Source organism: Micropterus dolomieu, linkage group LG09 (assembly GCF_021292245.1).
Source record: "Micropterus dolomieu isolate WLL.071019.BEF.003 ecotype Adirondacks linkage group LG09, ASM2129224v1, whole genome shotgun sequence".
Taxonomy (NCBI): domain Eukaryota; kingdom Metazoa; phylum Chordata; class Actinopteri; order Centrarchiformes; family Centrarchidae; genus Micropterus; species Micropterus dolomieu.
In genome coordinates this window covers 4190867-4204574 of record NC_060158.1, presented here as the reverse complement: position 1 = coordinate 4204574, position 13708 = coordinate 4190867, and the positions used below count along the sequence as shown (strand labels likewise).

At 42.0% G+C, this 13708-nt stretch overlaps 1 protein-coding gene across 1 annotated transcript; it reads left to right on the top strand.

Annotated features, from left to right (window-relative positions):
- Positions 1 to 2192: 2192 nt before the first annotated feature.
- Positions 2193 to 13493, top strand: si:ch211-133n4.6 (uncharacterized protein LOC797776 homolog). The gene is made up of 10 exons (XM_046059083.1): positions 2193 to 2290; positions 3929 to 3990; positions 4133 to 4159; positions 4240 to 4272; positions 4660 to 4692; positions 8584 to 8616; positions 8886 to 8918; positions 10711 to 10740; positions 10829 to 10867; positions 13261 to 13493. The coding sequence occupies exons 1-10, from the start codon at positions 2280 to 2282 to the stop codon at positions 13491 to 13493; spliced, it is 534 nt and encodes a 177-aa protein (XP_045915039.1). The 5' UTR covers positions 2193 to 2279.
- Positions 13494 to 13708: the final 215 nt, after the last annotated feature.

The following is a 13708-nucleotide window of genomic DNA, read 5'->3' as shown; positions in this document are numbered from 1 at the left end:
TAAGGTAAGGACAGTTCTATAAGGAGAGGACATTTCTATAAGGTAAGGACATTTCTATAAGGTGAGGACAGTTCTATAAGGAGAGGACATTTCTATAAAGTGAGGACAGTTCTATAAGGTGAAGACATTTCTATAAGGAGAGGACAGTTCTATAAGGTGAAGACATTTCTATAAGGAGAGGACAGTTCTATAAGGTGAGGACAGTTCTATAAGGAGAGGACATTTCTATAAGGAGAGGACAGTTCTATAAGGTGAAGACAGTTCTATAAGGAGAGGACATTTCTATAAGGTAAGGACAGTTCTATAAAGAGAGGACATTTCTATAAGGTAAGGACAGTTCTATAAGGAGAGGACATTTCTATAAGGTAAGGACATTTCTATAAGGTGAGGACAGTTCTATAAGGAGAGGACATTTCTATAAAGTGAGGACAGTTCTATAAGGTGAAGACATTTCTATAAGGAGAGGACAGTTCTATAAGGTGAAGACATTTCTATAAGGAGAGGACAGTTCTATAAGGTGAGGACAGTTCTATAAGGAGAGGACATTTCTATAAGGAGAGGACAGTTCTATAAGGTGAAGACAGTTCTATAAGGAGAGGACATTTCTATAAGGTAAGGACAGTTCTATAAAGAGAGGACATTTCTATAAGGTAAGGACAGTTCTATAAGGAGAGGACATTTCTATAAGGTAAGGACATTTCTATAAGGTGAGGACAGTTCTATAAGGAGAGGACATTTCTATAAAGTGAGGACAGTTCTATAAGGTGAAGACATTTCTATAAGGAGAGGACAGTTCTATAAGGTGAAGACATTTCTATAAGGAGAGGACAGTTCTATAAGGTGAGGACAGTTCTATAAGGAGAGGACATTTCTATAAGGAGAGGACAGTTCTATAAGGTGAAGACAGTTCTATAAGGAGAGGACATTTCTATAAGGTAAGGACAGTTCTATAAAGAGAGGACATTTCTATAAGGTAAGGACAGTTCTATCAGGAGAGGACAGTTCTATAAGGTAAGGACATTTCTATAAGGTGAGGATATTTCTATAAGGTAAGGACAGTTCTATGAGGAGAGGACGTTTCTTTAAGGTGAGGACAGTTCTATAAGGTAAGGACATTTCTATAAGGAGAGGACAGTTCTATAAGGTGAGGACAGTTCTATAAGGAGAGGACATTTCTATAAGGTGAAGACATTTCTATAAGGTGAAGACAGTTCTATAAGGAGAGGGCAGTTCTATAAGGTGAGGACAGTTCTATAAGGAGAGGACATTTCTATAAGGAGAGGACAGTTCTATAAGGTGAAGACAGTTATATAAGGAGTGGACATTTCTATAAGGTGAGGACAGTTCTATAAGGTAAGGACTGTTCTATAAGGAGAGGACATTTCTATAAGGAGAGGACAGTTCTACAAGGAGAGGACATTTCTATAAGGTGAAGACAGTTATATAAGGTGAAGACAGTTCTATAAGGAGAGGACATTTCTATAAGGTAAGGACAGTTCTATAAGGAGAGGACATTTCTATAAGGAGAGGACAGTTCTACAAGGAGAGGACATTTCTATAAGGAGAGGACAGTTCTATAAGGTGAAGACAGTTCTATAAGGAGAGGACATTTCTATAAGGTAAGGACAGTTCTATAAGGTGAGGACAGTGCTATAAGGAGAGGACAGTTATATAAGGTGAAGACAGTTCTATAAGGAGAGGACATTTCTATAAGGTAAGGACAGTTCTATAAGGAGAGGACATTTCTATAAGGAGAGGACAGTTCTACAAGGAGAGGACATTTCTATAAGGTGAAGACAGTTATATAAGGAGAGGACATTTCTATAAGGTAAGGACAGTTCTATAAGGAGAGGACATTTCTACAAGGAGAGGACATTTCTATAAGGAGAGGACAGTTCTATAAGGTGAAGACAGTTCTATAAGGAGAGGACAGCATGTTAACCTGTTTCCTAAAGTTAGACTAGAGTTTATGCTGACTTTGTTTTCAGGGTCCTCACAGATACAGAAAAATCAACCTGTGTGGGAGTCTTCTTCAGCTCCTCCGACCGAACATTAACTCTGAAACATGAAACTCACACACACACACACACACACACACACACACACCCTGTGGTCCGTCCTCTTCCTCTGTCCGGATGACATTTAGGCAGATATATAAACCGCCATGCCAGACGCTCAGAGCCAGAAGATTCCTGCAGTGCAATCCAGAAGCACTGTAACACTCACCTGTCTGCATACCTGTCGTACTGATCCAGGGACCTGTCTGACCTCACAGCATCATGCTCACCAGGTACGTCCATCGTCTCCTCTCTGTGTGTAAAACAACCATGATGTTAAAACCTCACCCTACAATGCAGCGCTGCACAGAACTGAACCAGAATCAGACGACAGGACAGAAACAGTTTTTACACTGACTTTAGGGTTTTATATCTGCTGTCTGTCACATGAGTTACAGTTCAGAGGTCAGCAGATATTTAATGAATCTGAGATTGTATTTCATAATTAGAAATTATATGTTAACTGTTGAAATTGAATCATTTGAACTTCAAACCTCTGTTATTTGAATTTTGTATATTTAAAACTGAACTGAATCCAAAACAAAATGAATGACATTTATATTTTGGTCCAGAAATATTGAAAAATAATCAATTTAAATAATAACCAGACATGTGACATCAGAGGCGTGTCGTGTTCTGACTGCTGATAGGCTGAAACAGAAAATTAGTTAAATCTGTGTTCAATATACCTTAATATTTCTGAGTTGTAAATTTGATCAATCTGCCTACGTCAGCTGGTTTGAACAATCTCATTATCCCTGTCTACAGGTAACAAAAACATGACACAGATGTGTTGCATACATACAGGATTTGCGCAGTGTGTGAATGGGTGAATGCGATGTAGTGTTGAAGCACTTTGAGTGGTTGCAAAGACTTTAAAAATACAGAGCGTTTACATTCACAATACGGCAGAATCTTCCTTCCTCTCCTACATACATCTGTACATGTTTTTACTTTTAGAAGTGAGATCCCTGTTTTCTAAAGAGCACCAAAATAAAGACCCATAGTACTGAAAGATGCACTAAGAAAAGAAAAGCTTGCAGGAAGTGGTTGCATTATTGATAGATCTTGCTCAGAGTTATTAACAGTCCGTGTGCATGCATGCAGAGTCTTCTGTATGTATGTGTTCCTGCACGAGGTCATGATCAGAGATCCGGTAGCAGCTCTGGGTTTGGTTCAGCCAGTGTTTTTCATCAAACGTTTTCAGGTCACTTTGTGTTTCGTTTCTGTTAGGAGGGCTTTCCAAAAACATATTCCAGCCTGCAGGGGCCGTTTGCTGATTCCCTAGAGGCTATTCTGCTTTCCTATTTGTTTTTGTGATATACAAAGTGCAGATGGTGTGAGACTGTTTCTGAAAACCTGATAAAGAAACATTAAACAGTGGTGCCAGTTCATATGTGTTTCTTTTCCGTGCTTGTGTTTAAGATGATGCTCGGGTGAAGCCTGGCTCTGCACACTAACACAATTAAAATACCATGGCATGAACACAGTATATCATATTTATCTGATGGACCACTGTGTGTCAGCACTGAACGCCTTCAGTTCACCATCAGTCTAAAGTCTGATAGCGCCCTCCACAGGCTGCACACATCATCACAGCCCCAACATGAACACAGCATCCTGATGACTTATTACTCTTAAATCAGCTCTGAACATTTACAGTTTGTCCTGCTCCTCAGTTAATAACCTCCTGTTGGACTCAGTGAGGCTCTTAAAATGTTGCAGTAATGTAATGAGAAGGTTTGATTGAAGAGTGCAAATGAAAATCTAATAAAACATGAAGCAGCTGCCGAGCGCTCAGTCTGACCTGTGTACGGTGGCTCTGTGAGGACACAAAGGTTCTCAGACTGAAGGCTGTGTTTGTTCTGCAGGAACGTGGTTCTTCTGTTCTCTCTGTTCATCCTGCTGGTGAAGGCAGACCTCGACTCCAAAGGTGAGATTAAATCTGATCTGATTTAAACTCATCAATAATATCTGTTCTGATTGGTGATCAGCTCAAAGTCAGAGGAAATCAGATGACATCACAGTTTGATTGACAGGTGATGTGAATGATTATTGGTGTTTTGTGTTTGTAGATGCTGGAATTCAAGCCATGTCGACAGGTAAGCCACCTCTTTGTCTCCCATTGCTCACGTACTGAACTTGTCTGTCTGTCCTCTAACCTGTCTTACCTGTCCGTCAGACAAAGACTCCACATCTGATGAAGCCCCTACAGGTAAGTCTCACAGATCCAGCCGTCAGTAATCTGAATCAACAGTTCAAATGTTTTCACTGTGGAGATGTTTTTCTGATTTTAAGAAGAGCTGATGGTCAGTTTCTGATTCGACTTTTCATCCAACACGTTTTCAACCTCTTTTCTAATCAACTGAATATTGTCAGTAATCATTAGCAAGGAAAAAAATGGTCCTAACACACGATCGAAAGCAGTCAGCAATACACCTGACATCCAAACGTGTTGAACACATGTTCAGGAAGGGTTAGGGGTAGGGACAAACTGTGTCACCGTCGATCAACAAACACTGCTGGGTTTAACATGTGGAGAGATTCTGACGGAGCTGTGATGATGAGGATGTTGTTGATGATGATGATTTTGTTGTTTCAGAGAGTATGAACGCCGTCTCTCCTGATCAGCCCGGTAAGACTACAGTTTCAGTCTCAGAACAGCGACCAAGCATATGTCCCTCCATGGTAACTGATGCTAACGGCTAACCAGCTCTGTATGTTTCAGAGAGGAGATCAAAGCTAGACATATAAAAAGACCAATGAGAATCAGAAGTACTTTATTGATCCGTTTGTGACTGTTGCTTGTGTTGCTAAACATAGACATCAAAGTAAAAATATATAATATATATAATACAATATGTAATGGATTGGTTATGGTGCAGTGGATAAGACACACGCCTTTGGTCTAAGAGACCCAGGTTCGAATCCACTGTGAGCAAGACACTGAACCCCTCGCTGCTCCAGAGGACATATAGCATATAGAGTCTGACATATAGAGAAATTGTAAGTCGCTTTGGATAAAAGCGTCAGCTAAATGAATGAATGTAAGTATGCACTATATTGACAAAAGTATTGGGACAGTCCCCCATCATTGAATTCAGTTGTTCCAATCACTTCTATGGCCACAGGTGTATAAAATCAAGCAACTAGGCATGCAGACTCCTTCTACCAACCTGTTCTCACTCCACAACTCGTCACATATGGACACATGGTCAAGTTAGACAAGTTACGTAAATTGACATAAGTGAAGTTAGTTACGTGTTAACTGACGTACATAGTAATTTTAACCCAAAACATGATCTTTTCCTAACCTTAACCAAGTAGTTTTATTTCCTAAACCCAACCAAGTACTTTTTGTGGATAAACCTAACCAAACTGCAACGTTTCACAACTTTAATAACGCGCCGTTTCAAAATGGCGATGTTTGGAAATGCTAGCTAACTTCACCGGAAGTTACATATTTGTTGTTGTTAAGTGTTGCTAACTTGACCGCGGAGCCCTAAATGTCAATCAATGGCGCAAAAGGGGTACCCAGGGTGTTAAAAAGCAACGCCAAAGGGCCTTGACCAAGCATCAATATTTGGCGAGTCCGGAGTGAGAACATCTTGCTTCTACAAACATTTGTGAAAGAACAGGTCGCTCTCAGGAGCTCAGTGAATTCAAGGGTGGTACCGTGATAGGCTGCCACCTGTGCAGTAAGTCCATTCATGGAATTTCCTCACTACTAAATATTCCACAGTCAGCTGTTAGTGGTATTATAACAAAGTGGAGGCGATTGGGAACAACAGAAACTAACATCACAGAGCGGGGTCAATGTATGCTGAGGTGCACAGTGCGTAGAAGTCAACAGCTACAGACCCCCAAACATCGTGTGGCCTTCGGATTAGCTCAAGAACAGTGCGTAGAGAGCTGCATGGAATGGGTTTCCACGGCCGAGCAGCTGTATCCAAGCCTTACATCACCAAGTGCAATGCAAAGCGTCGGATGCAGCGGTGTAAAGCACGCCGCCACTGGACACTAGAGCAGTGGAGACGTGTTATCTGGAGTGACCAATCACGCTTCTCTGTCTGACAATCCCATGAACGAGTCTGGGTTTGGCGGTTGCCAGGAGAACGGTACTTGCTTGACTGCACTGTGCCAAGTGTAAAGTTTGGTGGAGGGGGGTTTATGGTGTGGGGTTGTTTTTCAGGGTTTGGGCCCTCACTTCCTGAGAAAGGAACAGTTAATGCTTCAGCAGACCAAGACATTTTGGATAATTTTATGCTCCCTTTGTGGAAACAGTTTGGGGACGGTCCCTTCCTGTTCATGACCCTCACAATGCTCACTGACTTCTCATGATGGACGTAGGTGTGACTGAGCAGGAAGATTATGGCGTCCTCAACCCCGAGTTGGGTTGGTAGGCAAACTGGAGGGGGTCCAGGAGAGGTCAGACCATGGACAACTGTTCCAGAACCACTCTTCAGGGTCTTCATTATTTGGGAGGTCAGTGCTACAGGTCTGTAGTCCTTGGAGCCACTGGGACGTTGGTGTCTTTGGGACAGGAACTAGAAGTCTTCAGCCGTATTTTGACTTTTAAGTCCCCAGATCTCTTTTCAAGGAACTAAAAGGTTCCTTCAGCCACTGCTGTGTGCTTTTCCACTGTGGTCCTGCAACGATTAGGCAAATTAACCAGCTGACATAGGCTGTAGGGCTGTAGGCCTGTACACCGTACAAAGCGATGCACAGGCATCATTATTTGTAACCACTATCCATGAGTGACATTTATAAATGAACATCAGATTTGACTGGAATATAATGAAAAGCTACAGGCTGTGCTCGACCATTAAGGCAGCTTTTTTGTGTGAGAGTAAAATGGAGAGAGACACGATAAAGTTTGTTACATGTTTAATAACAAACTGGAAAAAAACATCTAGTTCTAAAAATAACTCCCTCACAGAGAAAGCAACACAAAAATAAAATGGAGACAGTTTGGAAGGTTGTTAACATTATTAACAACATTTCCAGCGTCAGGAGCTGCAGATCAGCTGCAGCAACACGTCTGTGTCGCCTGAGCGCCGGAGGAACAGGATGTTTAACGAGCTTAATTACCTGCTGTTATCAGGAGAGGAGGAGACCGACTTCTGCTCTGTGGAAAAACCTCAAACAACAACTCAGGACACAGTATTTAGCTCAACTCCATCGGCTGTTCGCTGTAAACACACCGCTGTTTCCCAGCAACACATTTAATGCAGACGTTCGATCTCAGGCGACGTCAGCGAGACTCGTGTGCCTCTCTACTGTTGATTGTGATTTATTGGTTTGTAGAAAAACAGCCGACATTCTGGATTTAAAGCCAGTAGCCTCTACTCGCCCATTCAGAATTTCACTGCAAGACAAGCCCCAGGAGGGTGGGGGACAGTGAGAAGGAGGAGGGGGGAGCAGTGGGGTTGGAGGGAAGCCAACAATTGAGTTAGAGGGGGGATGAGCAGGAGCCATTGTTTCACATCTGTTAAAGAACAGATTAAGTTTGCTGGCAGATAATATGGCCGGAGTCCCACAGCAAGCAGATCCGTTGCTTGATCTTAATGTGACCAGCATTACATCATCTGTTGTTAACTGGACCAGCAAGCCCCCCCACCTTCACAAACAGTCTGAGGGGCGAATGGGCCTGGTACCGGTTGTAATATAAGATACGACAGTAAGCCTACTACATGTTTTAGATTTATTTTTATTTGCTCTGTCACTGCGGTTACAAGAAATGCTTTCATTGTTCTTTTCATGTGAGGCTGAATATAATGAGCAGATATTTTGGAATTCAAGTGAAGTTTAACATGAATGTGTTCATAAAGTCTCAGTAGAATCGGGTAGTTTTTACAAAGGTTTTATTCCTGTGTTATTCTGACATCTAGTGGTTTAACCTGATAAATAATCTTTTATTAAATTTTTTCTTGTCTCAGTAGTAAAGTGTTACCACAAGTGTCCCCACAACAGTGTGACACTGAATCAGCATGAACCAGGACCTTGAAACTGAGTTCATTTGATTATTTACACCTGTTATTTACCTGCCGTCACATCTGACGGAAGCCAGATTAGTAAAACAGGGCTGCAGTTTTATCATTTAACAAATACATGATGAGCGATCCAAGAAAGGTTCATTCAAGAAGCTGGACTTGGTTGAAGACACTCAAAGACGTTTTGTCTCTCATCCAAGAGACTTCCAGCTGTTTAACCAGTGTGGGGTCTTTACCAAGGTGATGGATACCTCTTGGTGTGTTGGTGCTCATGGCTGTTGGAACGACAGTCATTGTGGTCGTTGTGGTCGTTGTGGTCGGTGAAACTGGGACTCCCTGCAGCCAGTCAGAACTGAAGAAGCGTCTCGGATGAGAGATGAAACGTCTTCGAGTATATTCTATCAAGTCCAGCTGCCCTTGATTTAACCCTCCTTTGAAAACTCTAAGCTGGATAAGTGAGAAGATTCTAAAAAAGATCTGTCTTTCCATATAAAGCAGGATAGATAATCTTTGTTTGAATTGATTTATTCCAGATGAATCCCAGTATTATGGAGGAGGACCTTCAGGTAGGAACATGACGATGATGCTGATGCTGCTGATGATGATGTTACTGTCAGGATGAATAATTGAGCAAAGAACCAGCACTTTAACATCATATTTACCTGAAGGGGAAGTTATTTCCTGATATCAGGTCCATCAGAGCATCTCACAGCGCAAACATTCATGATCACGTTGATGTGAGTTGGTTGGTACCTGTAACTCACCTGTTCATGTGTGCCAGCAGCTCTGAGAATATCATGAAGATAATAAACTGAAATGTGTTGATGTGTTTCAGATACCAGCAGCTCCAGTTCAGAGACTGCAGATGGTGAGAACACCATACACATTCACTGGCCACTTTATTAGGAACACCTTGCTAGTACTGGGTTGGACCCCCTATTGCCTTCAGAACTGCCTAGATTCTTGGGTGCATAGATTCAACAAGGTGCTGGAAACATACCTCACAGATTTTGCTCCATGTTGACATGACATCATCACGCAGTGCTGCAGATTTGTCAGCTGCACATTATGATGCGAGTCACAAAGGTGCTCTACAGGACTGAGATCTGGTGCCTGTGGAGGCCACTGGAGTTCAGAGAACTCATTGTCATCTTCAAGAAACCAGTTTGAGATGATCTGAGCTTTGTGACACGGAGCATTATCCTGCAGGAAGTAGCATCAGAAGATGGTACACTGGGTCATAAAGGGGTGGACACGGTCAGCAGCAATACTCCGGTAGGCTGTCGCCTTTAAACGATGTTCAGTTGGTGCCAAGGGGCCCAAAGTGTGCCAAGAAAATATCCCCCACACCTCCACCAGCAGCCTGAACCGCTGATACGAGGCAGGATGGATCCATCCTTTCCTGTTGTTCAAATTCTGACCCTACCATCTCAATGTGGCAGCTGAAATCGAGACTTATCAGACCAGGCAACGGTTTTCCAGTATTCCATTGTCCAGATTTCTTGAGTCTGTGCTAATTATACCTCAGCCACCTATTCTTTGCTGACAGGAGGGGCACCCGGTCTTGCTGCTGCAGCCCGTCGGCTTCAGGGTCACCGTGTTGTGCATACAGAGATGCTCTTGTGCATGAATGGATCAAAGGATGCTCCAGCTGGTGGTTGAAGAAAATAAAGCTGGGCGGTTTCTCATATTAGAGCTAAACAGTACACTAACATATGTTTCTGAAAACATTTGAGGTGAGAAATAGGCAGTCCGGTAACAGTGTCTTGATTCATATTTGATGGGAGTTTTGTGAGCCTTGTGTTGCATTGGAAGAACTCATTTACATTAAATTGAGAGTGAGTCGTGTTTATGCCAGTCATCTCGCCGTAGCGTATCTAGTGTGCACCACGCGTGTCAAATCTCATACTTTTCAGGGAAAATTAATAGGATAGCAGCACGGTGGCCTAGCAAGAAGGTTCTGGGTTCGAACCCCGGTCATCCCGGCCTTTCTGTGTGGAGCATGTCCCATGTCCCTTCTCCCACGTCTGCGTGGGTTTTCTCTGGGTTCCCCCACCATTAAAAACATGTTAGGTAGGTTCTCCAGTCAGTGCTGTTTGACCTGGCACTGCATTTCAATCTAGAGTTGATCCACGGGCTTTGCACAGGCTGCCCACTGCTCCCTTCAGGCATGGGTTAAATGCAGAGGATGAATCTCGCTATGTGTATGTGATAAATAATGTACCTTAACATTAACCTTAGGATCTGTTGACCTGAGCTTTACTTTTGCCTTCTATCAGCTTGAACAATTCTGGCCATTCTCCTTCAGAGCCAGAGAACTGCTGCTCACTGGATATTTCCTCTTTTTCAGACCATTCTCTCTAAACTCCCATCAGTTTCTGAAACACTCAGACCAGCTCGTCTGGCCCCAACAACCATGTCACGTTCAAAGTCACTTAAATCCCCTTTCTTCCCCATTCTGATGCTCGCTTTGAACTGTTGTTGCCATGTGATTGGCTGAACAGATATTCGCTTTAACAGGTATACCTAACAAAGTGGCCCATTAATTGATCTTATATATCTTCATTCATCTATAAAGCCTCTCACCCAATTATTTATCAAAGTATGAACTCTTCATCTATCCATTCATTCATTTGGTTTTAATGTTGTGTTCTTTGTAGCTCCAGCAGCCAATCAGGTGACAGCACCTGGTACGTTTTCTTCTTCTACCTCTGAATATCTGTTTAAGTCAGTTTTTTTGTGTTTTTATAAAAGTTTCTGTTGATTGATTATTTTCAGAACCCGCAGCTGCTGTAAACAGTGAGGAGGATGGAGATGGTGAGACCGAGTTTCATAACTCAATTGAATTTTCAGTTCATAACAGAGGTTATCTCACTGTACTTTTCATATAGAGTAGGTCTAGACCCAACTCTGTAATATTATTTACAGACACCAAACAGTTTCCACTATGAGCAGAACTCGGCCACAGTGGCAAGGAAAACCTCTTTTAACAGGCAGAGACTTCGAGCAGAACCTGGACCGGCAGCCATCTGCCTGGACAGGCTGTGTTGGGGGGCAAGTTAGGGAGATGTAAAACACTAGAAAGGTGATGGTACTTTAATATTTTTCAGATAAACTGAAGTGTTCCTTATCCTTTACATTTAGGTTTAATAAAATATCCAGAAACTTGAGATGAGATTATCTGACCAATATATTGTCAGAAAACTGAATACAGCCCCTCCTGCATGTGACACAGTACTGCAGAACACAAAGGAACCGGGTTCAGAGCAGGATTATCAGATATAAGAGGCCCATTTACTTGATGTACCATAACATGTAATAACTGATCAGAAAAGTTAGTTTGATAAATCATCACTCTGATGCTGAGTAATAAACTAAGCAAAACAGCTGGCCTAGCTAGTTCTCCTGCAGGTAAGGCAGCGTTGGCAGTCTTGTTAGGCTAAGGCTGAGAGTCAAGACAGAGGTTTAGTTTATGTGTCTGTGCTGTGTGTCTCTTTGCAGCAGCAGATTGTTGATTCAGAATTACTTTGACATTGATGTTTCTCTAGCTAACATGAGCTAACGGCTAATTCTGGTAACTTGAACTTGCTAACTTAATACACAGCAGAAATGTTATTGGCTGACAGGTAAGAGGACGGTGACATCACCAATGTTACGAAAAATGCTATTTTGAAATACAAAAGACTGAACAGGTATTTTGAAATTAAAATGTCTATAATGAAATAATTATAACTAATAATATGAAATGAGAATGATGAAATAACACTTATATAATAATAACGTACACTAAATAAGCCTCTTTAAGGTATACCCTAAACCCAACAGGAAGTCAGCCATTTTCAATGAACATTTTGCCATTTACACGGTCCGTACTTAAACTCCAAGAGAATTAATCAGATCGACACCAAATTTGGGCAGTGCAATCTAAAGACCATTGTGATGTTAAATTGCAAAGCTTTTGAGTTTTCATCAAATGGTGTTGCTGTTGCAAGGCGTCAAATTTCCATGTTTTGGTATGAAACAGAAAGTAGAGTGTAACTGAACTGCAAGTGGTCAAATCTTTCCCAAATGTAACATTTGAGTCCTGAACAAATCCATATGCCAATACCTTGGAAATGCTATGGCGTGCATTTCACATTGATGTTCAAAATTTGAGAGGCAGATGTTTCTTCTCTGAACTATAAAAAAAGCCTCTTGGAGCCGTATTCAAAATATGGGCAGTGCAGTCTAAAGAAAAATTATATATATATAAATTTTGAAACTGTTGAGTTTCCTTCGAATGTCATGTCCGTGGCATGCCGTTGAATTTTGATGTTTCACAATTTGTACCTTTACCAACTTGTTTGAAATAGGTGACGGTGCCATGTAGGTAGGCTGCATTAATTCACTTGTTAGGTCACTATGGAGCAGCAGAAAAATCATCCTCAGTGAATGAAATGTTTTCAGCTGTCGTAAAGGTTTTAGAGGGTGAAAGCTGCAGAAGAAAGAGACTAAATGCTCTTTGAGTTAAGAATTTTGTTTTTCTAGATATACACCAACAGAATGCAGAACAGAATCCTCCTTCTTCCACTACTAGTACAAATATAATACAGATATGCTTTCCAATAAAAGTGTGTTTTAGAAGAGACTTCAAAGAAGACATTTACAGCCTATATAATTCTCATGTGTTCACTAGCATTGCATAGTGGACCGATGTTGATACTGATATGAAACTGCTTCATGCAATGTTTAAAATGTATTCAAATGTAAATGCATATCAGCCAACTGCTGGTAAATATACTGATTCATTAATAACTTCTCTGATATGCACTTCATCCCTGGCAACAGGAATTAGCCCTAGTGTGACAATCATCATTTGATTTCCCTGAACCTTTGGAAGTGCTTTACGCTTGGTCTACTGGAACATGGCCTATAGTTAGCAGGTGTTCTGTAGCGGCACGTAGTGGACGCAGGAAGTGATGTTTAACTCTTTCCTGTGTCCAGAAAGCATGAAAATTCAGAGCCATCATCAGACAAACAAACACACAGAGGGAGAGAGAGGCTTGAAAACATGCAGTGTCCAATATTGATAAAAATTCAGAGCTGCGTTCACCGACCACGACACAGCAGAAGCGTCACGCCTGGTGTGCGGGAAGGCCCGCTCATCGCTGCTGCAGCTTTAATTTCATAATGCTTTTATTTGATATTGAAGACTTCTGTTTTTCTCACAGATGATGAGAACTCCGACTCCGAAGAAGGAGGGAAGAAAAAGTTCAGCTCTCGCTCAGCCAAACCTCAGAGCCCTGCCATCCCGCCACAGAGCCCTATCCTTGTTATCCAGAGCCCCGTCCAGGCCCCTCAGAGCCCCTTACCCCCCCCTCAGCCAATCATTCCTCAGCCCAAAGCTCTGGTGAGAAACCGAGCGGCCAAAAGACGATCCAGGACCAACCGGCGTCAGATATAAGACATCAGCGCACACACAGAACACACACATGTAGGTATGAAAACACTCGTGTGAACACATAAACTCAGATAAACACACGTCAGGAACACGTTTCCTCAAGCGGCAGACGCTTTTTTCCAAAGCGACTAACATTTGAGGAACAACATACAAGCATCAGTAAAGCGAGAGACCTGCCTTCAGTCTGAAAAACAGCTTCATCAGACGATTTAGAGAAA

Bases quoted from the DNA above. Each gene is read 5' to 3' on its own strand.
- si:ch211-133n4.6 (XM_046059083.1), top strand. The intron at 4,160-4,239 runs GTAAGCCACCTC...CCTGTCCGTCAG, and splicing joins AATTCAAGCCATGTCGACAG to ACAAAGACTCCACATCTGAT. The intron at 8,617-8,885 runs GTAGGAACATGA...GATGTGTTTCAG, and splicing joins TTATGGAGGAGGACCTTCAG to ATACCAGCAGCTCCAGTTCA.